The following is a 27,644-nucleotide window of genomic DNA, read 5'->3' on the forward strand; positions in this document are numbered from 1 at the left end:
GTAATGAAGTAAAGCATAAACACACAGATTGAAATATTAAAGTTCCTTTTTTACCTTAACCCCTCACACACACGCTCGCACTCGCACACACACGCACACACTCGCACACATGCATACACTCTCACACTCACACATGCATACACTGGTTAACTGGAAAAATAAAAGGAATTTTTGTTCAGAGCTCTATTATAGAAAAAAAAACACAGGCTGAATACTTGTTCATTCCTGAAGAAAACAACAGATGAGATATGTTGTGTTCCAAAACTGGCATACAGTCTAGCATCAAAGTACACGAAGACAGGTTACTGGGATCTTTTAGAACTGTTCTTCTCAGGTGGCCTAGAGAATTAATTTGGCAGGCTTTTCTTCAAAGACAGGAGACGAGATGAGTTGACACTGTGGACTTCTCAGGGTCTTTTAGAGAGGTGCTGGAAAGCTGAGCTTGGTTGTGGTCTTCTCTCCTTCCTTGGGAATCCTCTTTTCCTTCTGCAGGCTTGACACTTTAAACATTGAGCAAGAATCTGGTCTCTTCCTATGTAACACGTCTTCAGCAGCAGGAGCTAACGTTATCTCATTCCAGAAGGTAAACACACTGAGACTACAACCAATAGCTTGCAAGTTTGCTCCTCTCTCAAGTGCGCACTGCTGCTCCCGGGCTTGTTCGATCAAGGCCGCGCGACTGACTATTTTTAACTTTAGTCATGTGATAACCAGTAAACATTGTTGCCAAACCAGTTCTTTCAGTGTCCTCTTGATGACTGTCTTGGGAAAAAAAACTAGTCCAACATTTCTTCAGTTTGACTGCGAATTCCTCAAAAAAATATTTTAACAAAAAACAGAAGCGCTTTCATAACATTGTCGAGCTAATTATTGAGTGTGGTCCCTGGTTTGGTGGGGGGAGGGGTATCCCTTACCATGTCGCTAGCTGACCACATCAACAACAATTTGCATTTATATAGTAAAGCATCGCATGCCGTTTCACAGGAGCGGCATCAGAAAAAATTTGAAAATGAGCCACATAAAGTTCGGTCAAAGTGGTAGGTTTTAAGGAGCATCTTAAAGGAGGAGAAAGAGGCGGAGAGGTTTAGGAAGGGTGTTCCTAGCTTAGGGCCGAGACAGCAGCAGCCACAGCCACCAATGTGAAGCAACTAAAAGCAGGGATGCATAAAAGACCAGAATTGGAGGAGCACAGAGATCTCAGAGGGTTGTAGGGTACAGCCTGTTTTAATTAAAATGAGAGGAGCTTAACTATTACAGAGCATTCCTTCAACAGGGATCATTATTAAAACCTGGTCAAATGCATCATTATGACACTTGTTAATGGTTTAATGCCTAACTTGTACTGAGTTAATCAATCTCACTAGGATGGAGGCGGCTCCAATGGCCCCAAAAGTTACAGGGCCAAAGATTCCTGCTTTGACTTGTTGACCCCTATGGGATGGATCAGTTTGTGGGCAAGACCATGTTCCCCTCTGATGCATTCTGCAGTTGAATAGCCAATCAGCATTGGCTGCCTGTGCTTACCCATGAAGAATAGCCACTTGGATATGAGAGGTTGCTCTTTGCGGGGGGGTGGGGAGGAGAGGCAGGTAGTACACTAGTAAGACAAAGAGGAGAAAAAATATCTCTTATTGTAGGACATGCACAGGATGTCTGTATTTTCTGCTATTCTTCCAAAAGGGATCTGTACCCTAAGTAACACAGCATTAATCAGAGTTTAGAAAGAATGCAAATGCTGGAAATCCAATGTGCGTTTTACACTTCAACCATTGGTTGAAACAGATTGCAGTGGCACCTCCCCCAAATCTCCATCTCATGCAGAAGAAAAAGATTGCTAAATACATTATCATTGACTTGAGACAGATAAAAAAGCAAAGTAAGACATTTAATAAGTTTTGTGTACAGTCGAACAACAAATAAAAAATTCAAAATTGCACCAGTGACCCTTAAGTGCAATTAATGTGATTTCTTGAAACATTTGCGAGTGCTCCCGTGTGTGGACGGCCCCTCACCGCCAGTCACGGCAGAAGCTTGGGATAACCTTGGTGGGCGTCCTCTGCCTGCCCGAGATGGCGAGGGCCCCGGGATGTTGAGGTGACCCTGAGTAGTCTCAGGTCCACCCTCTGTCATCCTGGGATTCTGAGGTGCTAATGTCACTGACAGAGGGGACAAGGAGCCTCTGTATACATCAGGAGTGCCCTGAGAGGAGCCCCCAGATGCATCTGGCTGTTGCTCCTCTGCCTTCACGAGATTCAATTGGGCCTCCCTGCTGACCTCAGAGGGATGAGCAGCTGTTGGATGTCATAGGAGCCTCGTCGACAGCTCGCTGAGGCACTGCTGCATAGAGCTCACTGTCTCTGTGAGGATTTGCAGGGCCGTCCTCCCCAGCAAACAGCAATGCCTCCTCCTCCACACTAGTGAGAATTGCGATATTGGCAACACTGCCACCAGTCCATGCCCTCTCTCTGGCATTCTGGCCCTCTTCTGTGGAAACACATGGCAATCAGTTCAGTTACTTGACTTGCAGGAGCACCCGCTCATCCCTTGTGCTGCATCTGGAAACTTTGAAATGTACGCTTGGCACACTTCTGGACCATTGTGCATCTCAGATGTGCCCAACATATGGTCCATGATAGGGCTGGAGCCATTCCCTCCAGATGGATGGCTTCGACTTTGCAGCATCAACACCTGGTAACCCTCCCATATAAGTACAAAGCAACGATGACTGAGACATGCCCCATACCCTGGCAGAGCGGAAAAGGACGTTGACCCGCTGGAGGCACTGGAGCCATGTCCTCCTCACAACCCCACGTCTGCTGACCTTCTCCGCAACCTCCAACCATGCCTTCTTGGTGACCTGGAGGAGCCTCCTCCTTCTGTCTGCTGGAAGAGGACCTCCCACTTTGCCTCAGCTGCCTGGAGGAGGACATGCAGGGAGTCTTCTGAGAACCTTGGGGCCATGCAGTTGTTTCTCTCTGACATTGCCACAAGCAGATTCCGGTCCTCCAAGGTCTCTGGTAGATTTCTGGAAATTGACTGTGTCACCCCTTTCATTGAAAGGTCACCTCCTTTCCCCCTCAGGCAGGTATATGCCCAGTGTTAAGCTCTTGCTCCCCCCACTGTCCTGCCTGTTGAAAGCAGCCCTTTCAGTGGCACTGAAGGTGCTGAAAGTCCTTTTAAATTATTTTGACACCCACCTCCGCCTCACAGACCGTGAACCCACCAGGACACGTAAAATGCCAGCCAGCGCTAACGTTTCAGGTCACTGACCTATCATCAGAACTAGAAAAAGTTTGAGATTCAACATGTTTTAAGCAAGTTTTTTTTTAATTTCCAAAATATACTTTATTCATAAAAATCTGTAAAAAATAGATTACCAAACAGTTTCAAACAGCACCAAGTCAAGAAATACAAACAGTGCTAAGCTGATCAGTTTCCTTCAGTACAACCATGAGTTGCCTCACAACCCTTCCATTTCATTTGTCATGCCATATACATTTTTACATTTTACAGCAAACGAAAATTTTCCCGATACAGTTTGAGAGGTTTCCCATGGATCCAGCCCCTCCGTTCAGCTTGGTGGGGGGACCTTACACAGTGGTCTTTCCCCATTGAGCCTTTTTAAGCAAGTGCAGAGACAGGGAAAGGGTGGAGGGAGGATAAGGTCTGTGATAGAGTGGAAGATAGGAGTGATTAAATGACAAAAGGGATGATGGTGCAAGGCAAAAGAACCTGTTTACATTGCTTGGTTTCTATTTGACTGGAATTTTAATTGGCTGCATGAGGAGAGAACTCTGTCCCCACCTGGATACAAGCTGGACTATTTCAGTTAGAGATGTAAATATTTAGAGGCCCTGAGGAGAGTCTCGCTCCCTGAACATTTAACTTTTTGTCAAGTAGGTTTGACATATTGCCAATCATATAATGTCAGACCAAAGTAGTCTGAGACTGTTTGCTCCCCATTCAGGTCAGACCTGACTCTTCATACTGACACTAAACCAACGTTGTAATTACACTGTGTCATATAGAAGCAGAATATGCTAGAAACACATAGAATCTGATGCTTGGTTCTCTTAGATTGAACTGCGGGTGCACGGTCCCAACTTAAGGCTAACTGCCCGGGATTTTTGCCCGGGGTTCGTTCATTCCATTCTCCATCGTAACTTTGTCAGAATATTGATGGAAACATCTCCCGCTGTAACCTTGTCAGGATCCTGGGGGAAACGTGGGGCCAATTTTAACCAAATACACCCTTCGGGGGAAAACTGACGGGGTCAGGTGCAACGATGGTTTTACACCTGCATGATTTTACATTTTGCTGACGTTAATGGAGAGAAATATTTGGCAGTATGTAAAACTGGCAACAGCTCAGCAAGTTGGCTTAAAATAATCCCCTCCATTATAAACAGCCATTGCGTCCAGGTTCTGACCAAGGTTCAGAATCCATGTGAAAAAAATTATCCCCAGCTCTTTAAGATGCTAATGAATCTGCTGTGAATTTCTGGTGTTCTCTGTTTTTCTTATTTGAATAATAACACATTACCCACAATATCCCCTGTTACTGATGCTCGATGTACAGTGCGGTTTGTCATAGCCGATTAATCTCCAGATGTCTCAGCACTTTTCTTCATTGTTATTTTGACTGAAATGGACTGTGGTAACTTGGCCCCTTCAGTCATTTGATCCAACTGGGGCACTTTGGTGACTGAGCAGTGGCTTGCCAGAGAATTGCCCTGTATATCCAGTTTAAGGTACCGTTCACAGCCTGAAATTAGCCCATCATTTGTCCTTTTGTAGTTACAAGATTTGAGACCCCTGCCTGGTACTAGTATCTTAAGAAACTTCTGTACCCACTGAACTGACCAGTTTGATTTTTGGAATACTTTCAACTCATGTTGCGATGAAGAATCTGCCCATATTACAGTAATAACACTACTGAGATATCTCTGACATTATGTGAAATTTTAAAAGATCCTGGTTATAAAAAAGGAAAATATTACTCATTTGCCTGTTGCTTTTCAACATATTTTCTTGACATGTGGGTGATATTGATAAGTCAATATTTATTGACTATCCCGAGTCACCCCGACGGCAACAAGAGTCAACTAATTAGTGTGGGCCTCTTAACCCGCAAATTATCACATACTTTGAATTCAATTGCACAACATGACATTCTTAGATTATGAATTTATGATTTCTGAATCACTAGCCCAGCATCATAACCACCAGGTTGTCATACACACATAAAAGTCCAACAGCTTCTTGCATATTTTATGATTGATCTTGACTTTTTGTGCTGGTGCCACTGAAGAGTGGGAAGCCCATTTCACATCTCTCCCTGCTTTTTACTTGTTTTGAAAGTCAGCGGAAATAAAAATGGTGAGATGTAAACTGTACTGCTGATAGGCTGTCACCAGTTTATAACCATTTATAACCAAAGGGTGGCACAGTGGCGCAGTGGTTAGCACTGCAGCCTCACAGCTCTAGTGACCCAGGTTCAGTTCTGGGCACTGCCTGTGCAGAGTTTGCAAGGTCTGCCTGTGACCATGTGGGTTTCTGCCGAGTGCTCCCACAGCCAAAGACTTGCAGGTTGATAGGTAAATTGGCCATTGTAAATTGCCCCTAGTATAGGTAGGAGAATGGTGGGGATGTGGTAGGGAATATGGGATTAACGTAGGATTAGTATAAATGGGTGGTTGTTGGTTGGCACAGACTCAGTGGGCAGAAGGGCCTGTTTCAGTGCTGTGTCTCTAAATAAATAAAATCCACCTCTTTGTTTAACCTGTTTTCCCACCTCTACTTTCTCACTCTTTGGGCTGAATTTAACGTTCCCGGTGCTGGGAGCGGCGGCAGGCGAAAAAAAGTGGCGGACCGGATATGCGGGCCGCGCACCGCCATGCTGTCGCAATCTAGTGTGCGGCAGCTCGTGATAATGCGCTGGTTGGGCTGCCGTTTCTCCCCACCCAATCACGGGGTGGGGGTGGGCTCTGCAATGCCATCAACTGCCTCTGCGCAGGGGCTGACTCCATTTTTAAAGGGCTGCCAGATCTGCTGCTAAATTTAAATATTTAAACCGTATCCCACCCCCCCCCACCCCCCACAGTACACCACAAATGAATTGTTGCCTCTTCCACCCACCCCCCACCCCCCCAAAATCACTTACATGAAATAGTTACCCTCTCCCCCCAACAAAACACTTACGTTGATGATTTGACCTCTCTCGCCCACCCCAAACTGTACAAAGTGCAGATTTCACCCTTTCCCCACCCCCACAATATTAATGCAGATCTGACCCCGTTCCCCCCTCCCTCACCTCAATGGCGCCATTTTCCCCATGGACGGGGAAGTGAAGGCGCGTGAGTGCCGGCCGCCGCACAGAAGATCCCGGGCAGCCAGTAAGATAGCTGTGAATGTTATTTAAATGAAAACATTTCCTTCATTTAAAGCTATTTAAAGTTGGGTCCTGTTGCTGAGCGGCAGGGGGAGCCGCCACAGAGCCTCACCGCTCCAAGGAAGATCAGGCCTAGCGCTCACTGTGTCGGGCTCCGTGGCGGGCCGCTGCCGGTACAATCTTCCAGCCACTCCGCCACGGAGCCCGACGTCGGGAGCTCAACAAAATTCAGCCCTTTATCTGGGAGCTGGAACCTCGCCGGTGGTAAAAAATCAATATCTAATTGGCTAATACCTGGCTCCAAAATGGCTTTTGGAGCCAATCAGGAGTTAGATCAGGAGGTTGGAATAGAGTGGCCAAATCAAATTTCTAATCTATTTTCATGTTGACTTAGAAAGGCAAAGTGCTAAACTGTCCAGGTACGTTATTGGTGATGACCAAAGACTAAATAGAGTAACTAATAATGGATAACAGACTGTAACACAACAGGAGGAACTCAGGATAGACAGATCAATTAGGACAATCAACCTGCTTTTGGTTTGAACTCTTGCTGTACAGTAGCTTCACTCACAAGCCAAAATTATTTTAGATTTGTGCGATATTCAGTCTGCCAAAGAAATATATTTTCTACTAGCACAAGCTGTTCTTTAACACACTGCCATGGTAACACGGACTGCAGCAGTATGAGATGAAGGCTCACTACCACCTTCTCAAGGGCAATTAGGGATGGGCAATAATTTCTGGTCTTGACAGTGACACTCATATACAAAGAATACATTTTTTAATAAAAGCCATCAGCTATGCACTGCATTGTTTATTCCAGCCTTTAAAGTAGGCTTCCTTACTTCAAGGAAACTTCCTGTAAGATCCCCCATGTCTTTTCCCTCCCAGCCTTCCAGATCAATTTTCTCTTGCCTCATAGTTCCTACGTGATCCTGATTGACATTATTTTAACACAATTGCCAACCTGCTCACAGAATGGCACAAGAAAAGAGCTCCATTTATATAGCACCTTTCACAACCTCTGGACATCCCAAACCTCTTTACGTCCAATGAAGTACTTTTGAAATGTAGTCACTGTTGTAATGCAGAAAACATAGCAGCCAATTTGTGCACAGCAAGTTCCTATGAACAGCAGTGTGATAATGACCAGATCATCTGCTTTCCTGATGTTTATTGACAGATACATATTGGCCCAGGGCGCAGGGGAGAACTCCCCTGTCCTTCTTTGAAACAGTACCGTAGGGATCGTTTCTGCCAACCTAAAAAGACATACAGGGCCTTGGTTTAATGACTCATCCAAAAGACGGCACCTCTGACAGTACAGCACTTGCTCAGTACTGCACTGAATGTGTCAGCCTAGATTATGTGCTCAAGTCTCTGAACTGGGGATTGAACCCTCTACCTGCTGACTGGATGATTAAGATCAGACTGGCCTCTTGTCCCTCTGCTGGTAGAGAAGAAATGTTTGGGGGAAGAGGGCTGACACCCCATCTAACTTGATAATGGGACCACTCATCACTGAGAGCTTGCTATACTCAGGGAAGCTTGTTTTCAGGGGCCCAGTGATAACATTGCAGCACTGCCATTGTGATTGAGGAAGGAAATGTATTTATTGTGGTGTCATGAGAGTCATCAGGTATGCAAATGACAGTAATAAAGTGCTATATATATATATATATATAGATAGATGTATACAGGCCTACCATAACATCCACTGTCAAATTGACTTTATTTCCAAGATAAGAAGGATCAATTGTCAGCCATAAACTCATGCAATTATTGCTAGCTTTTCAAGGAAGCTGTATGCTAAGTCTGAGGCAACTCACACTGAGTAATATAAAATTACACCACAGTGAGACATCCAGGGAGGTCCCAGGACCTAAATCTGGTGCAAGATGGTGACAGGGAAGCTACAGTAAGTTGCTGGGTAGGACAGAGTTAATCAGTTAGAGTTTCCACCCTCTGACTGCTTTTTTGACCTTTGCAGCTTATCTCTCTGAAGGTGCAGCAGATGAACATTTCCGTTGGGTCCACTGGGTGGTTGCCCCAGTGCAGCCATTTCCTGCAACAACACATGGCGTAACTAATCCTGCCAGGAATCCTTTCCCACCCCTATCATGTGCATGATGCTGCCAGATCTGTTGCTTCCTTCAGATGACAAATCACAGGCATCTCTCCTTTAAACGTGAGCCATCTTAAAGAGCTGCTGGTCCTTACAATTTAGCCGCTGGCAGGCAGCCAGCCTGATTCCCTGCATGCAGTCAATTGAAATAATTGGGAGCGGGTTTGCCTCACATAACCGGCCGACGCCAGTCCTGCCAGCTGCCATGGTGCCTATGCCATGGGCACACAGTCTCACCCCCAATGCAACCTTCCCCCCTCCCCCCCAATTAATTTTGCCAGATTCCGAAAACCAATTTAAAATCCCACCCATCATCTGGCCTCTTTCCAGTTTTGGATTTGGGAAAAGCAGTCCCGTTCCTGACCACTATCTTGTCGGAAAGTACGTGTAAGAAGGTAGCACCAACTGAGGAAGTTGCTCAGCCAAGATGCCCCTGCCTCTGCCCCTGCTGCAGCATGTTGATTGATGCTCACTGTCTAGGCTTGTGCTTAAAAAAGAGCCACATGCACCTGGGCAAGGTATCGGAGGCTGGCTGGACCGTACCCATGTCAGCTATGGCTCAGTCAGTATGACTGTCGCCTCTGACTGAGTTCAAGGCCCACACCAGAGACTTAAGCATAGACTCTAGGCTGACACCTCAATGCAGTACTGAGGGAATGCTGCACTGTCAGAGATGCCGTCTATCAGATGAGACGATAAAACGAGGCCAGGTGGATTTATTTATTTATTTCGAGATACAGCACTGAAACAGGCCCTTCGGCCCACCGAGTCTGTGCCGACCAACAACCACCCATTTATACTAATCCTACATTAATCCCATATTTCACGGTATTTTTTTTGAAGAGAAGGAATATTTATCCCTCAACCAACATTGCATACAGATTCTCTAGTCATTGTCACATTGCTGTGTGTGGGATTTTGCTGTGCGCAAATTGGATTGCCACATTTCCTACATTACAACAGTGATTACACTTCAAAGATGTACTTCATTGGTTTTGGACATTCTAAAGACTATAAAGGTACTTTTTTTCTGTACCCTAGAATATGTCCATATTAGAATATCTCCATATTATGGAGAAGATGTAGGAAAGGGAGGGATTTTGTAGACACCTTTCTCCTTCCTTCAAATACAGTGACTATCTACACAGCAAAATAGGCGGACCTCTGTAGCAAGGTAGCCAGGGGCTATGCGACGAGCACAGAAGACTCCAGGAAAGTTTTTATTTTATTCTTTTATAGGATGTGGACATCACTGGCAAGGCCAGCATTTAATGCCAATCCAAAATTGCCCTTGAGAAGGTGGTGGTGAGCTGCCTTCTTGAACTGCTGCAGTCCATGTGTTGTAGGTACACCCACAGTGCTGTGAGGTAGGGAGTTCCAGGATTTTTACCCAGTGACAAAGAAGGTGTGGCGGTATATTTCCAAGCCAGGATGGATTGTGAGTTGGAGGGGAACTTGTGCCTGCTGCCCTTGTCCTTCTAGGCAGTAGAGGTCATGAGTCTGGAAGGGTTTCAAAGGTTTGAAAGTTAGAAAGGGAGACAAATTGTGAATCCAATTAGTCCCACTCCCCTCCCCATTGCCCATCAAATTTTGCCCTTCAAGTATATATCCAATTCCCTTTGAAAGTTATTATCGAATCTGCTTCCGCCTCCCTTTAAGGTAGTGCGTTCCAGATCAAAACAACTCATTGCTTAAAATAGCCTCTTCGCATTTTGCTTCTTGTTCTTTTTTTTCATGGGACGTGGGTGTCACTGGCAAGGCCAGCATTTGTTGCCCATCCCTAATTGCCCTTCACTGAGTGGCTTGCCAGGCCATTTCAGAGGGGGAGTTAAGAGTCAACCACATTGCTGTGGGTCTGGAGTTGCATGTAGGCCAGACCCAGTAAGAACAGCAGATTTCCTTCCTGTTATGAGTTTTTATGACAATCGATGATAGTTTCATGGCACCATTACTGAGACTAGCTTTCAGTTCCAGATTTTAATTAATTAATTAATTGCATTTTCCACCAGCTGCTGTGGTGGAATTTGAACCATGTCCCCAGGGCATTAGCCTGGGCCTCTGGATTATTAGTTCAGTGATTGTACCACTGTCTCCCCTGTCAATTAACTAGAAAGAAAATGTAGAAGATTAAAATAAAGTGCATGTGGCCTGCACAAATAACGCCCTGGAAAATTTCTGTTTTTGAAAAAGAAGTGGGTCGTAGAGAGAAAGGTAAGTAGCTTCATGAATATCCCAAACCAGTGGACTACCTCTGAAGTGTAATCGCTGCAGTTATACAGACTGATCAGAACCAGTAACTGGACACAATGGCTTCCATCACTTTGAGCTGGCAGGAAATGGTTGCAGACACTTCAATTAGAATTCTGAGAATAACTCACTGAAATATTCCCAGGAAAATCTTTCAAGTCTCCAACTGCCACCTTCCACTTGCCCACCACAGGGGGGCAACACTGTGCCACGTTGAAAATAAAATGCCAAAAATTTGCAGTCAGCAGTTTTGGATCTACAAATGATACTTAACTCTGGGGAACTTCACATGTGCAAATTTCAATTAGAACTCTTCTGCTAATTGGCTTGAATGAGAAAATAATGAACCTCTAAGCAATCATGTGAAATAAAGTAAAATGAGCATAATAAACTGTCACACTATATGGACGTAATATGTTTAAATTTACACCTCTCTCATTCTTGCCTCAGTTTTTTTTTTATTCGTTCCTGGGTTGTGAGCGCCATTGGCAAGGCCAGCATTTATTGTCCATCCCTAATTATCCTCTGGCCTCCTGTCTCCATACTATTTTATTCATGAAGCAGCGCAGTGTCACACCAGGGCTTCTGCGTCTCCATAACTACTGTCAACATGGTGCTATAACAACTGTAGCTTGCACTTATATCGCACCTTCAGGAATGTTATCGGACAAAAGGTAACACTGAAGCAAAGGAGGAGACATGAGGACAGGTGACCAAAAGCTTGATCAAACAGGTTGGCCTTTAAGGAGTGCCTCAAAGAAGCGAAAAAGAGAGAGCGCGGTCCAGGGAGGGAATTCCAGAGTTTTGGGCCTAGATGGTTGAAGATATCAAAGCGATGAAAATCGGTGATGCACAAGAGGCCAAAGTTGGAGCAACGCAGAGATCTTGACGGGTTGGCAGCCATCAGTATCATCACAATTTCTTATTCATTCAAGTAAAATTCACCTGGGGTACCTTAAGGTTAGTGCTTTTATTTAGAATGAGTTTGTGACTACATCTAACTAGCTGAAGGAGTTTGAAGTGTACATAAATAAAAACAGGAAATAAGTTCTGACAAAAAGTCATCAACTGAAAATGCCGGGCTGAATTTTCCGGACATGGATTATTTTTTTGGCTGTCAGGATCATTTACGGGTCGGTAACCTGGCCGCCAGGGCAGTGTGCTTTCTGGGTCAATTTTAGCAGGCCACTTCCGGGTTCGCTGCCCAATGAGGAACGGCGGGCGGCTTGAGGAGGAGGGAAGGGCCGATCAGCGTGTCCGCAGCCTTCACAGCGGTTGGAGTGTCGGTGTGCCGCTGAGATGAAAGCCTCAAAGGAGGCCTGAGCGAAATGGAAAAAAACGGCTGAGGGAACAGGCAGCCATCTCTGCACCTCGAGCACGGTCTCTCAGAGCTGCTCTCTCCATGGCAGGCCTCTGCCTGCGGATGCCCTCAAGCCTCACCATTTTCACCATTAAACAGTCGGATTGCGTCTTATTTTCCTGCTGCTCTGACCTCCCATTATGCAGCCACCTCCTCTGAGTAGCCGAGGTTCTGAAACAGTGTGGGGACTGTGCAACAATCTCAAAATTGCATTCCCTTTGAAAATTTGCTGCCAATTGCCCATTTGACAACATAAATTGACCTCCCGCTGCTGCCTGGCGAGTTGCTGTCACCGCACAGAAGCCACCTCCGGGAAAAGCGGGAAGAGGCAGGAACACGTTGGGGAAGCGGCACAGCATCTCCACTGTTTCCCTGGGCAACCCCCCCCCCCCCCCCACCCCCTCCCCCAACCACCTCCAAACCCATCTCCGTGTCCCTGGTAAAATTCTCCCCATTAGCTCCTTTTCTCTCTCCACAGATGTTACCAGACCCGTTGAGCATTTCCAGCATTTTCAGTTTATATTTCAGATTTCCAGCATCTGCGGTATTTTGCTTTTGTACTGTTGAAGCACACATGATTGTTATGCAGTGTACTCCGAGCAGAAATTAAACCTCTCGATATGATTCTGCAGAAAGGGAATTGAGGGACTTGGCGGGAAAGCAGGATTGCCCTCAAGAAGGTGGTGGTAGGCTTTCTCCTTGCAGTCTGTTTGGTGATGGCACTGTACTCCCACACTGCTGATAGGTTGGGAAATTACAGTTGCAGCAATGTTAATCTTAAATGGAAGTTTCAATATTTAACCAATTTATTGCACAGTCACACTTAAACTGGATCAAAGCCATCTGCCGCATGACACAGTTTTAGTTAGGACTGCACCTTGTAAACACACACACAGTGCACTGCCTCACATTCTACACTCTGTCTCTTTAAAATAGAAACTGGGTAGGAACTCACAGCTGGGAAATTAGTGTTGGCAAGTCGCAACTAGACTGGATTCGCTGACTGGAGTGAAGTAAAGACAAAGAAAATAACCCAAAAGTAAACCAATTCCTGATTCAACAGAGACTGTAAGAAGGCAGGCACAGGTCGGGCAAAAGGAAAATGACAGTCACTGGAGCAAGTCTTGCATGTCCGATGGGTTGGGTTTGATGACCCGAATAGCACTTTCTCCTCCTACCTCCTTCTGTTCTGAAAGACGGAGCTCAACTTGACATCTCAACTGGGTGATAAAGCTCAAACTAATCCTACTCTGCCTGCCCCACAACGCAACCTAAGATCAAAAATATTTAAAGTCCCCAGCCATGGGTCCCTTCTGGCCCAGAACCTTCTCCTCCCCACCCCCTCTTCCCCATCCTTTCCGTCTCCCCCTCTCCACTCTTCCCTCACATCTCCCCCACCCCCTGCCTTCTCCCTTCCCCAAATGTGCCCCAGCCCCTCCTCTCCTCCCTCGCCTCCACATCATCCCTTCCCCCTCCCACCTCTCTGCCCTCCTTTCCTCCCAACTGCCCTCTTTTCCCCCGCCCCTCTCCTCCTAACCCATCTCCTCTCTCCCCCACCCCCTCCTACCAACCCCCTGCCTCCCTCACTCCTCCCTCATTAACTGCTCCCCCGCCACCACCCGTTTTCTGCCAGGTGGGTTGGGAGGGAAGAAAAATGTAAAAGAAACTCAAACCTGAACCCAACCTGCCTCAGACCCGCCCACTTCTGATTTTAACGGAGGTGAGATTGAGGGTGGGTATTGGTCGCGGTGTGGGTAACCCAATACACACCAAGGAGTTGGGTCACTCATTTAAATATTTTAATGAGGCTGCATGCATCAGATTTTTCCCAGTTTTAACTGGCCGACTGAGTTTCCCAGGCTTCCGGAAATCCAGTCACTAACTCCCCAGTGTCCTGACCAATATTTATCTCTCAACCAATGTCACCAAAAGAGATTATCTGGTCATTATCACTTTGCTGTTTGTGGGAGCTTGCTGTGTACCAATTGGCTCGGCGTTTCCTACATTATAGCTGTGACAGTACTTCATTAGCTGCTCAGCGCTTTTGGACTCTTTCTCATGAATGGTGCTATCGAAATGCAAGTCTTTATTTTCAGGCGAGTTCCTGGAACCATACTCAGCAGATTCAATTTGTGGCTGAATGCAAAAACACAGAAGGCCACAAAACACTTCAGATTTTTACAAATATTTATTTACATATACAACAGAGAGAAGAAAAAAAGTACAATACCCGATTCAAAGAAGCACTGCATTGAAAGTAACAAAGACACGAAGGTCCGTTGCGAATCTTCAATAGTTAGCCACTGCTTTAAAAGAAGCTAGGTTTGGAACTGTACTTTCAACATGACATACTGCCCATTTCCCCTACTCACACGGTGGCTCACTTAGACGGGAGACTGTAGCACAGACAGGCATGCCTTTGCCTTAATCTCCTCTTTGTTGGTGGGACATGGTGCTGGTGTTTGAGAATAGCCAGATTCCAGGCACAGCACCTGCCACAAGGAATGACATTGGATGGTTTCCTTTCTTCCCAGTCTGTAATTGCTGATAAACAGGCCACACAGATGATCCCGATGGACACAGATTTACAAACCAGGTTGTGGCTCCTCTTTATGTTGAAAGTACTTTCCCCTACAGGTTATCCACTGTTCCTTCAAGTCCGGGAACAGCTCAGATCAAATTAAGTTCTAGTTTCTCATATAAAGGGCCAGAGTAAACTTGATTTGATATTTCACACCTCTTCCTTGCCAGGAGTCTGAAACCGCAATAACTGGACATTGCCAGTCCTGATCCTTACCCTCAATGCAGAGATGCATGTACTAACTTGATATTTATTCAACTGTGGCTCACGGTTAACAGTGTCCATGATCTGGAATGCACTCCCCATATGGGCAGTGGAGGCAGATTCAATAGCAACTTTCTAAAGGGATTTGGATATATTCTTGAAAGGGATAAAGTTACAGGACAATGGGGGAGAAAAAGTGGGAAAATTGGATAGGTCTTTCAAAGAGGCAGCACAGACACAATGGCTGAATGGCCTCCCTCTGTGTTGTATTATTCCAGAATAGCTTCATATATTTAAGCAGTTTTCCCTGCATTGTCAAGGTATCTCATCAACCAGGATATACAACTTTATATTTATGCTGCAGATCGAAATAATAACAAAGGTGGTACGAGGGCATTATGCACCAACAAGCCTTCGAGTAGTTGGACTAACATTCGTGCTTATTTCCTCACCCACTAAGTTCTCTGATAGTTGGGAGAGATGCCTAGTGAAAGAGAGTGAGCTTGAGGACAACAGGAGCGAGATGAACTCAACAGCTGGCCTGAGGCTTGACCTGTGTACTGGAGTGTGGCACAGGGAGACCTTGAGGGGTGCGCGCGCGTGAGCAAGTGGTGGCGGGATTGAACTGGGTGGGTGGGTGGAGAAAAGGCAATAAAAATGCACCAAGATCCTTAAGATAGGAGAATCTGTCAACTGCCAAAGCATAACTGTGATGTAACTACAGACCGATTATACACGCTATGTGGTGGATCTTGACTTTGTATGAGTGCATAATAGGCAATAGCGAGAGTTGGCAGTCCATTTCACATCTTTTGAAAGTCAATGGAAATGAAAATGGGGAGAGATGTAAAACAGGCTCCTGATTTGCCATTGCCTGTTATATACCATTGCACAAAGTCAAGATCGATGTGTACATAGATGCATGGGTAATAAGTATCCATTATCAAAACTGATACCCAAGCTTTTTTAATGCTTCACAATTTTGAAAAAAGATTTAGTTTGTGTAATAACTACATGAACTGTGTTCAACGATGTAACTCCATTCATCTCACAACTCGAGAAGGAATGTTCCTATTGCAACCAACAGTGAGGTTATCAGCTTTATCATGTCTCCCTCACCCCTGACACAACCAGATCATTGGGAGCAGTTGCAGAATGTTAGATCCTTTGATCATATCTCATTAATATCATTTATATTTTGACTTTTTTTAAGGTGGTGGGTGGGTGGAGGAGGGGGGGGGGGTCATTTTTTTAGTTGGCAGGTTGAATAAATCCAAAAGTTTATAAATAGCATAGATTCATGTGGAGATTCGAGTCAAATGGCAGAGCCGTAGAGTTCTACCACTGATTAAGCTCATGTTAGCTTACTCTATGGCAAGTACAACTTTGGCTAGCGGCGAAGAATGGTCAATTAACTGCCCAAATAGCAGGATCTTTTTTGGATTCACCATTGAATTTTTTTTTGTTAAATCTTGAGAAACCAGAAATTAATTTTGTACAACCTGAAATTACATATTGCACAATTTGGGACAACAAAGTCACCAAACTACAGGCTGATTAATTCTTCACGTTATACCAGCATAAAATTGACACATCTTTGAGGAAAAAGCAGAAACAAAACGCTTTGTGGTTTTCTCTTGGGATAAGATAGCTGTGGTCACGTTAGAAGGTTCCTGAAACTTCCATCAGAGTGGGGGAGGAGGGGGAATACACAAAGATTGTGGGCAAGGTGTCGTAATAGAAGAATGGCCAGTGTTACAATTGCTCATGTTGAACTGGCCTGCTGAGGCATGATTGTTAAAAGAGTTTTTTTTACATCCAAGCCCATGTGGTGAAAGCCGGTGAGATCAACATTTGGGAAGGGAGGGACTGGCAGGAACTGAAGCAATGAGGGTAATTTTGGGTCACAGTGCAGAATTACATAGAATATACAGCACAGAATCTAGGCTATGCTGGCACATACTTCATATGAGTGTGCTCCCAATCCATCTGCCTCGTCTCCGCCTTTCAGCATACCTTTCTACCCCCTTTTCTCTCATGTGCTTGTCTACATTTCTTTTGGAAGCATCTAATCTATTTGCCACAATCACTTCCTGTGGAGTTCCACATTCTAACCACCTACTAAGGAAATTTCTCCTTATTACCCTATTGGATTTAGTAGTAAAAGGGGCAATGTTGGATCAATCACATTGCTATACATCACTCCTGTTTGAAGTCAATGGAACTGGAAGTCAGGAGAGATGCAAAATGAATGGCTGATCCAATCTCACCTGTTTTACACTATTGCCCAGAGTCTAAATTAATTCCAATTTTTTAACGTCCACTTTATTGATTTTCTGCCATCGATTAGAGCTGAAGACCAATGTAGGGCTGAGAAGGATGGCCATTACCCTAGTCATGAAAAACAGTTGACCCATCTCCTCCTCATGACACTTTATCAAATTCCATTAAAAACAGGGTAGAGGGCCCCTCGCTGATAGTACCACAGCTGTACCCTAGGACCAGTCCAGTTTATTAATCTTCCAGGGTGGGGGAGAGGGGGAGTGTGGGAGGGGGAAAAAAAATTGGAGAACAGATTAAAGTGAGAGAGACATCTCAAAAATATCATGCAAGCAGTTCCCATGGTCCCTCTCATTCCTTTCTCTCCTCTCCTGAAGACTTTACATCGAATTGACAGCAATTTGATTGCGATATATGGTTGGGTAGCATAGTGGTTATGACAAGTAATCCAGAAGCACAAGTTCAAACCCAACTGTGCAATTTAAATTCAATTAATTTAATAAAAATCTGGAATGAAAAGCTAGTAAGAGTAATCATGGTGATCATGAAACTACTGAATTTTTGTAAATGCCTTTTAGAGAAGGAAATCTGCCATCCTTACCTGGTCTGGTCGAGATGTAAACTCCAGACCCACAACAACATGGTTGACTATGAAATGGCCTAGCAAACCACTCAGTTATATTAAGAAAAAGGTGGCTCACCACCAACTTCTCAAGGGCAATAAAGTTAGCCTTACTGTCAATACCCACCTCCCGTGAATGAATGGGGAAAAAAAGGACACCAATGGGTTCTGCCAGTCCTGTGATGCCATCAGTGCGGGTGGCCCTTTACCCTACTTATAATGCATGAAAGTTTAGTCATCAAAAGCTCAACAACGGACAGGAAGTGACTGGAAGAGATGCAGCGATAATTCTGTACCTCTTCTCAATATCCACGAATGAATAATAATTGGAATCTCTCTTTTCCCCTCCCACCTCAACCTTCTGTGCCTAAGGGAATTCCGGAATTAAAAGCTATACCTTCACATTCCCTTTTCTTGGGGGCCAAGGGAAAGAGGAAATAATGAAAGTTTGAGGTAAGACGGACTCGGGTAACCACACTCCTTGGAGGCGTTAGTAAGTTGGTGTGTAGAATATTAAGAAGTTTAAACGGGACAATAGCACGGAGAATATCTTTGGGGAAGGGGAGAAAAACTGTTGCAGAATCTATGCCGATGCTTTCACAACAAGCCCAGCCTACAGGCCCTGAGTACGCAGGAAGACAAGAGTCAATTCAACCTGATTACAACCAAAAACAGGCAATTAAATTGAACCGTAGCACAAGCCAATGACACAGAACATTAAAAAAAAACTGGCAGGGACAAGTCGCCATTTATCAATTGCATACACAAATTCTTCTTAAATAAAAAAAATATTTTAAAAGAACCCAAAACGATAAAGAATTCAGTAATCACAACACGACAGCTTCACAGAACAAAAAGAAAAGGCAGGCCCGCGAGAGCTGCTTACATTGATGCCAATACTACAACCCTTCACATCGACTGTTCACAAGTCAAACAAATACACTGTACTTCTCATTCACTTACAGAGACACACAACTGAACAGAGGGATTAGATTATTCAGTTTTGTTTTTTTTTAAATCCTGAACTATGAGGTTTTGGTTGTTGGCCTAGCAAGGTAGGATCCACCCCCCCGGCTTTCATAAGCCGAAGAGAGAGAGTTTGGCTTTGACAGTTTGGTTGTAGAGAGTGATAATTTGGTTCAGTTATCATTTTGGTGGACACACAAGAGTTGTGCAGTGCTAACAGTTCACTTCCAATCCAATCAAAGTTTGGGATACCCAGTTGTTCTTGGTTTTAGCGGAATCTCTGCAGAACGCAGGCAAATGCAAGCTCGCAATTAGAAGTTAAAGGAGTTGAAAGGGGGCAATCTGAGCAAAGGATCCCAGTCCTGCAATAAAACTACGCCAAGGAAAAGAAAAACGGCTGTTCTTGCACTCTCCACTTGATGTAAATGGGGACCCGGGAGTTTTCACTTCGACCTGAAGAGGAAAAGGGTGATTTGAGCTCAGTAGAATCATAGCCAAGAGTGAACAGGGTGGTGGGGGGGAATGCTGGAAACTCTACAGTGGTCATTGAACACACTAATCTGACAGAGGGGACCAGGGACATCAAACAACTATGGAGCAACATATTTTCACCAATTTAACTCAGACTTTAGATTCCAGTCTTCAGACAGACATTGTTTTCGATGCAGACGATGGTGAATTCAATCCTTTTTTTTAAATAGCAACATCACAATAGTGATATGTGGCAATGTAAAGCAATGGCATTGCATGTTTGATTCCTTACTCTGCTCACTTGCCTATTTTTTTGCAGGGAAGTGGAAAACAGTTGCTGCTCCATGGATTGAGACAGTTACCAACTGCTCACGACTGGCCTCCATTCTCCAGGCCACTGCTATGAGCAACATCCAGGAGACAAATCATAGGGCCATTAAAAAAAATTGTTTTTTTTTCCATTTCTTTGAACATCTTTTTTAATTCTAGAAATATTGACGATGGGTGGCGGGGAAAACTGAGTCTAGAGTTATCCTGTTGTTTAATGAAGAATCTTTTGTGCTTTCCAACTGGAGTGGGGGGGTGGTGCGCCATGAGAATGGACTTGTTGGGTGACAATGGTAGGAGCACAGGGAGAGAGGAGATTGGAGGCAGGAGGTCACGTGATGAAAGCTACAGGAATACATTCATGCCAAGTTGACAACCCTAGGCTGAGGGGATTTATAATAGGTGATAGAGCTGTCCCTGGGCCTCTGTTACACTTTTCCATCAAGCCAGCTCATGGGCACAGCAGGCTGAGGCCTAGGAGGTAAATGTTCAGTTTGACAAAGTGCAAAGCCCCCTTTGACACTGTTGCAAAAAACAGAGTCAGATAACGCTGGAGGTCAGAGGGTGATGCTTCCAATTCATACAAACAACCTCGTAGAACACAAGCTTATTTTCAACTGTAAGCTGCAGACAAGGTCAATTCTCCTCTGCATTACACAGATTCCAGTAGGACAATCTTTTACTGTATTGTGTAAGCCTAGAGCACATGGAGTTACCAACCCTTTAGGATTGCCCTGGTGTGTCCAGGAATTGAAGATTAATCTCCAGAACACTTCTGGGACAAAAATCACAGGAGCATTAAAAAATACTGCATTTTTGTTTATTAATTATCAAGTATTGATGGGGGGGGGGGTGCAGGGGAAGGTTGTTTTGACTGACTGTGAAGCATCATCCAATCGCTTTCAAATTGGTACGGGAAGGGGGTGCACTGTGAGAATGGACGTGTTGGGTGACCAATGGCAGCAGGGTGTGGGGTTGAGGGCAACAAAGTGGCAGGCATGAGGTGATGGGGTTGAAACCTCCAGGAATATATGCAACCAAAGTTGGAAATCCTAAGAATGCACCTTGTGTCCCAACCCCATGGTTTAAAAATGTATTTTATTCAAAATGAAACAGTTAAACTTCACCAGTGGGAACCTGTGGAACCACAAGCCCAGATGATACACAATAGTCAAACATCCTACATCCCTGTGGGGCCAATCAGAAGGCAACTCGACTCCCTGATGCATTGCGGCCAAATGGTTTACATTCTCGCAAACTTTGCAATTGGCCATTCAATTGTGTTGCCTCATGCTAGCTCTGAAACACAGCATTATATATTTAATGAGCATACTTAAGATTGAGGGAGTGACACAGCTCGGCCCTGCCACTTATAACCTGGAATCAGTAATGGGCTCAAATACCACGGCTTACAGCATGGCTACCCAACCCGAACTCGACCGGGCCCGACATTTGGGCTTGGGTCAGGCCGGGTTGGACACAGTGACAGCCAGGACGTCAAGGCGGGAAACATGCATCTGGACTCCGCACTAGTCTGCTGCGAGCGATTCCATCCAAGGTAGAGCACAACTTCTTTAATATAATCAACTTTATTCCGGCGGTCGGGTTGGGTCAGGTCGGGTGCAGCGCGGGGAAAAAAAAAAATCAAAGGACTCGAGCCAGGTTGGGCTTGGGTCGGATGTGGTTCTGTCAGGCTCGGGTTGGGTTTCATTTGCAGACCCGAGCAGGCCTTTACCACAGATTTAAGAACATTTCCCATGCATTTTGTAATTAGATAAATGGTGGGGCAGTGATTATATGGCGATTTACTTGGTAATAAAATGCTCAGATATTATCTGAAGCCCTTGATGAAGTATTATTTTCTTAAATCGTTCTCATTTGCCCATTGTAGAGTATACAATGCAGTCCTAGCCATCAACTGGTTGTCTCCTAGTTCCCATGGCAAAGTGTGATAGTTCCAGGAAAGACCCTCTGAGCTTTAGAGGACTGAGTTGAAGAAAAAAAAAAATCACCAAAATTCAACTTCAACAGTGCCAGCAGGTTCTTACCAAAAGTGGCATGTCTGTCTACGAAGATTAAAAATGTAAAAAACCACTTGCCCTGCTTAGCTCATGTTGCAGTTGTGTTAAGTCACTAGCTGATCTCCCATGTGCAATTGCTCATATACTGCAGGTCCCGGAGCCCGCTGGGTTAGTGACTGATAGGACCGATAGCAGTGCCTGGGAAGTGTGGAAAATGGAGGAGAAAGGATGGCTGACAAGTTTGCACTGCTCTACAAAGAGGGCAGAGCTCGATGCTGGCACACCAGTCTGTTTACCGTTCAGGTTGAGATGTTTTGGCCAATGTTGGTGTCAGTCTTGAGTTTCAATGGCAGTAATGCAGGTACCTGAAAATGTTAACTGTCATGGCCACTGTGGGTTTTTGGATTTGCAATCTGATTGGTTGCTGCTGGACCACTCAGAAAGCAAGTAGGAACCATGCATCTGTAGAGACACAAAACTTAGTTTATAAATAGAATGGTTCCGTAATCAGATAATAGAGTTGTGCAGTATTAAGGAAATGATACATGGTATTGAAAGAAAAGCCATAGTGCAGCCCTATACAGTGGGACCCACGCATGGCATCCATGGAAACTGGAAGGTGTTCCCAGGACACCTCAACTGCGAGTGATGGATGGGCCCTTAGCAACAGAGAGTTGCCTCAGAGCAATCCAGAATGTTCCATGTGACCTAGTCTACAAATCTTGGACCAGACTTTTTGCTTCCCAAAGTAAGCAAAATTCTCCTAGTTTGAGGATTAATGTTTGGGTTTATGGTTTCACCCAAGCTGGTCACTGTCCATCCCTCTTCACCCCTCCCCCACCATAAACAGAACTGCGTTATAATGGGCTTCACTATTCTTGTGATGTGTGTTTATAATTCTGTACAGTTTAATCTTTTCATTGTCGGACAGCTATTGGTAAACCCCAATCAGCGTTACCATACTTCTTTGGCCGGTGGGTGGGGGATGTTGTGGGGGCCGGGGAACTGAAGAGTGCAGGGAATCCTTTGGCGAGCCTGAACAATTGAGGAGTCACCAATTTACAAGCAACAACCGTTTTTAATCCCTTGCCTTGTGTTTCCTGATCTTTGGGATTAGCAACTCCCCCTCCCACCACTGGCCAGTCGCTCTTATGTATCAGAAGGTAGATGTTATTTTTAAGTCAAGAAACATTTGCCAAGGGAAAAAGTTCTTTGGCGCAAGACGCTAATTTTCTCAGATAATTGTCTAGCTCCGCCTTCAACCAGATACTATGGGGGCCTCCAGATTTCTAAACCCCTGACAGCCAAGAGTCTAAGCACACAGTCTCGCATTTTACCACTTCAACAGTTAGTTTCTTTTAAAATTAGATTTTGAAGAATGTCTTTGTGTGTCTGGAGCTCTTCACTGTTAGCACCCAACACAAGCTGTTCTCTTGCTTTATAGGAGATCACAAGGGAGGTGAAGAGTTACTTCCCAAGAGGTCAGTCGTTACAAAATGTTGTACAAGGAGCAGTTTCACACACAAAGACTAACCCATTCCACCCTCTACCTCCTCCTTCCCCATCAGTACACTGCCAGAGGAGTCACCAGCAATGGTTTGGCCCTTCCCGGTTGCTCTTGTGAGGGGAATGGAATAGCACTAGGGAAGAGGAATCGTGTACAAATCTCTCGTGGGCACCTGGTAGAGAAGAGGAAGATGGGAGATTTCCTTTTGTACAGTTAATACCAATCTGAAGGGGGATGTGCAAGTCAAAAAAAAAGTTATTTCATCCCCTTCAAAACCAGCGAAATAAGAACAGCTATGTTGCTTAGATTTTTTTTTTAAGTTATAAGTTCTAATCTCTTGAAAGAGTTCCACTTTTATCAAGAGGTAAAGAGTGTTGAGTACGTAGAACTTGATAGATACTCCACGTCCATTTTGATTGCACTGGCAAACGTTTATTCTTTTGGAACTGCATTAAAGAGCCAGGGGTGGGGAGAGGGAGGAACTCAATAACCAAATGCACAGGAGGCTTTTAGTGTCCAGTCTAAAATGATTCTGCAGCCAAGTCATAAATGGCATCATCTCTGGAGGATAGATTCACCAATCTGCTTCCTGCTTTGCCGAGAGTCTTGCTGTAATTACAGTTGAAGCACTCAAGAGGACGTTGCAAATCTTAAGATGTCGTTTTTCTCCCCCTCAAATGGATATCAATTTTTTTTTGTTAAAAATGTATCTTTAAAAGCTGATGCCTTACGCTTGATATCAAACTGTGGGCTAGTACGGGAGTTTCAATTCCAATGTCTCCGTCAGTGTGGGTCGGAGGTCATGTTACTGCACACTGGCATCTGGTGCGGCTGGCGTGGCAGACCTAGAGGTCACAGTGGATGGAGGGGCCTTCTCCAGAGCTGGGCTCTTCTCGCCTTTGGTGGCCTTTGGGACTGAGCCCCCAGTGGGCAAGGCCTTGGCTTGCAGGTTCTGCCCACAGATGCGATGGTGCTTTTCCCAATCTTTGTGCTGGCAGAAGGAGCCACAGTAACGGGCAGCATTACACCCACTGCAGGTCTCACTGGCTTTGCGTCCGCAGTTCCAGCAGCTCTGAGAACAGAAAAGAGGTCAGGCTCAGGGTTAAAGGTCAGACTCGCTTTCTTTTTAAAAGTGTGTGCGTGTATTTACCTATAAAACACATTTTTATAAAGTTATTTGATGAGGAAGAACAGAAGTCTTTTTATTTTAGCCTCACCCTTTCCCTGAAACTGTCTCAGGGTTGGCGGCACTGCTCCAAGGCAGACCTCAGTAACTTGAGGGCTGCTGGATTAGTCAATGATGATCCTATCCTTACACAGCACGTGTACTAGGTTGTAATCATGAGTGGGATTCCTCGTCTGACATTTCCACTCTGGCTGGGGCCTGGAGTACTACTGTGATTGAAAGCACCATAGACTGGCTAGGTGGGGGAGGTGGGGTTGTCAGGTCATGGACCTTCCATGTCTGTGTGGTTCAGTTCTGCATTGGGCAGTACACGTAGCAACTGAGACACAGGAGCAACCAGCATTTGTTGAAAGGAGAGGCTATTAATGCATCAGTGTGCTAAAGCGCGAGTGGTCCAAAAGGACAGCCTACCTCACTGGTGTCTTCCTGCTCATTGATGACAGTGAAAGCATCTTCGGCTGCTTGTCGCTTGGCGTCCGCTATCTTCTGCTCCATCTTGGCTCTCTCTGCCGTTATCATCTCGTAGGCTTTCTGCTCAGCTTCAGTCACCGCCTTCTGCAACTGCGACACAGCCTGGCGCTTGACCTCATTCACTGCCTCCTCTGTTTACCAGGAAGAAACAGAAATACTGCTAAGAGATGGCAAGTTGGGAATGTGGACACTCACAACCATGAGGGATTTTGATAAGAGTAGTTGGGAAGAAATGGTTCCACTGGCAGGAGAATCAGCGGCCAGAGGACACAAGTGTAAGGTAATTGGCATAAAGAAAATCCAGAAGGAGAGATACGTTTTTTAAAAAATGCAGTGAGTTTTTACAGTCTGGAATGTGCTGCCTGAAAGAGCGGTGGAGGCAGATTTAATAGTACCTTTCAAAAGGAAATTGGATAAATATACATTTATTACTGTTGTGCATTGCGAGCTTCCTCGCGCCTTCAAAACATTGCTTGAGGCTTTGCTAATAGGTGGATTTCTATGACATCGGTGCAATCAGAACAGGTTCACCAAATGATTTTCCACTTGATAACAAATTGCATTTATACAGCGCCTTTAACCTGAACAAAAGCATCGCAAGGTGACTGGCAAAAACTGGACTTTTCTTTGAAACAGCCAGTGCAGACGTGATGGGCTGAATGCTTCCTTTTGTGCTGTTCTATGATAGCAAGTTTATTTTTTTATTTATTTAGAGATACAGCACTGAAACAGGCCCTTCGGCCCACCGAGTCTGTGCCGACCAACAACCACCCATTTATACTAATCCTACATTAATCCCATATTCCCAACCACATCCCCACCATTCTCCTACCACCTACCTACACTAGGGGCAATTTACAATGGCCAATTTACTTATCAACCTGCAAGTCTTTGGCTGCGGGAGGAAACCGGAGCACCCGGCGAAAACCCACGCGGTCACAGGGAGAACTTGCAAACTCCGCACAGGCAGTAGCCAGAACTGAACATAGAACATAGAACATTACAGCGCAGTACAGGCCCTTCAGCCCTCGATGTTGCGCCGACCTGTGAAACCATCTGACCTACACTATTCCATTTTCATCCATATGTCTATCCAATGACCACTTAAATGCCCTTAAAGTTGGTGAGTCTACTACTGTTGCAGGCAGGGCGTTCCACGCCCCTACTACTCTCTGTGTAAAGAAACTACCTCTGACATCTGTCCTATATCTATCACCCCTCAACTTAAAGCTATGTCCCCTCGTGTTTGCCATCACCATCCGAGGAAAAAGGCTCTCACTATCCACCCTGTCCAACCCTCTGATTATCTTATATGTCTCTATTAAGTCACCTCTTCTCCTCCTTCTCTCTAACGAAAACAACCTCAAGTCCCTCAGCCTTTCCTCGTAAGACCTTCCCTCCATATCAGGCAACATCCTAGTAAATCTCCTCTGCACCTTTTCCAAAGCTTCCACATCCTTCCTATAATGCGGTGACCAGAACTGCACGCAATACTCCAGGTGCGGCCGCACCAGAGTTCTGTACAGCTGCAGCATGACCTCGTGGCTCCTAAACTCGATCCCCCTACTAATAAAAGCTAACACACCATATGCCTTCTTAACAGCTCTATTAACCTGGGTGGCAACTTTCAGGGATTTATGTACCTGGACACCAAGATCTCTCTGCTCATCTACACTACCAAGAATCTTCCCATTAGCCCAGTATTCTGCAATCCTGTTACTCCTTCCGAAGTGGATCACCTCACACTTTTCCGCATTAAACTCCATTTGCCATCTCTCAGCCCAGCTCTGCAGCCTATCTATGTCTCTCTGTAACCTACAACATCCTTCGGCACTATCCACAACTCCACCGACCTTCGTGTCATCCGCAAATTTACTAACCCACCTTTCTACACCCTCATCCAGGTCATTTATAAAAATGACAAACAGCAGTGGCCCCAAAACAGATCCTTGCGGTACACCACTAGAAACTATACTCCAGGATGAACATTTACCATCAACCACCACCCTCTGTCTTCTTTCAGCCAGCCAATTTCTGATCCAAAGCACTAATTCACCTTCAATCCCATACTTCTGTATTTTCTGCAATAGCCTACCGTGGGGAACTTTATCAAACGCCTTACTGAAATCCATATAGACCACATCCACGGCTTTACCCTCATCCACCTGTTTGGTCACCTTGTCAAAAAACTCAATAAGGTTTGTGAGGCACAACCTACCCTTCACAAAACCGTGCTGACTATCTCTAATGAACTTATTCTTTTCAAGATGATTATAAATCCTATCTCTTATAAACCTTATGAACCTGGGTCACTGGAGCTGTGAGGCTGCGGTGCTAACCACTGCGCCACTGTGGGTGGGGAAACCAAAAGCTTGGTCAAAGAGGTGCTGTTTGCTGCTGGGTGGAAGGCCATCCCATGCTGTTGGAGGGAGATAGTTGTGTTGGTATTCTAAAAGGATGGAATTAAATGGGCTGAAAGGCTAATCTTAGGCTAAATGAATATTGGACTGTAAACCCAGAATGTCCCTCTAATGGACACAACTGATGGAGCACTGGCAGAGTACATGCACAGTACAGAGTTACTCACTGTAATTTATACTTCAATTCTGTTTAAATCTTGCAATATGTAAGAAACTGACGAGAAATAAATAAATGGCAGGTGCCCGACGCCATTGTTATTCAGTTGCCACTTGCAGATGGCACTGCCACACACACATAAAACTGAATTGCCCAGAAGGTGCCAGGGTAGAATCACACTTCAGCGTTAATTCCGCTCTCAGCTGGCAGATGGTGTATTTTCTGCGGGTAACATACAGCACGACAGTTTTCTTTCCCCTATCCTCTGCTCTTTTTCTCCTCACCTCTCGCCTCCCCCGCAAAATGGA

The 27,644-nt window shown here is 45.1% G+C and overlaps 1 protein-coding gene across 5 annotated transcripts in view; it reads right to left on the bottom strand.

The window, feature by feature from the left end:
* Positions 1 to 14,326: 14,326 nt before the first annotated feature.
* LOC137378342 (protein CBFA2T1-like) overlaps positions 14,327 to 27,644 on the bottom strand; it is a 137,847-nt gene continuing 124,529 nt past the window's right edge. For all 5 annotated transcript variants that reach the window (XM_068048605.1, XM_068048602.1, XM_068048601.1 and 2 more), the window contains 2 exons: positions 24,700 to 24,890; positions 14,327 to 24,174 (listed from right to left, as the gene is read on the bottom strand). In XM_068048605.1, coding sequence (XP_067904706.1) covers positions 23,908 to 24,174; positions 24,700 to 24,890 — 458 coding nt within the window. In that variant the 3' untranslated portion in view covers positions 14,327 to 23,907. The remainder of the gene's footprint in view (positions 24,175 to 24,699; positions 24,891 to 27,644) is intronic.

This window comes from Heterodontus francisci, chromosome 16 (genome assembly GCF_036365525.1).
Source record: "Heterodontus francisci isolate sHetFra1 chromosome 16, sHetFra1.hap1, whole genome shotgun sequence".
Classification (NCBI taxonomy): domain Eukaryota; kingdom Metazoa; phylum Chordata; class Chondrichthyes; order Heterodontiformes; family Heterodontidae; genus Heterodontus; species Heterodontus francisci.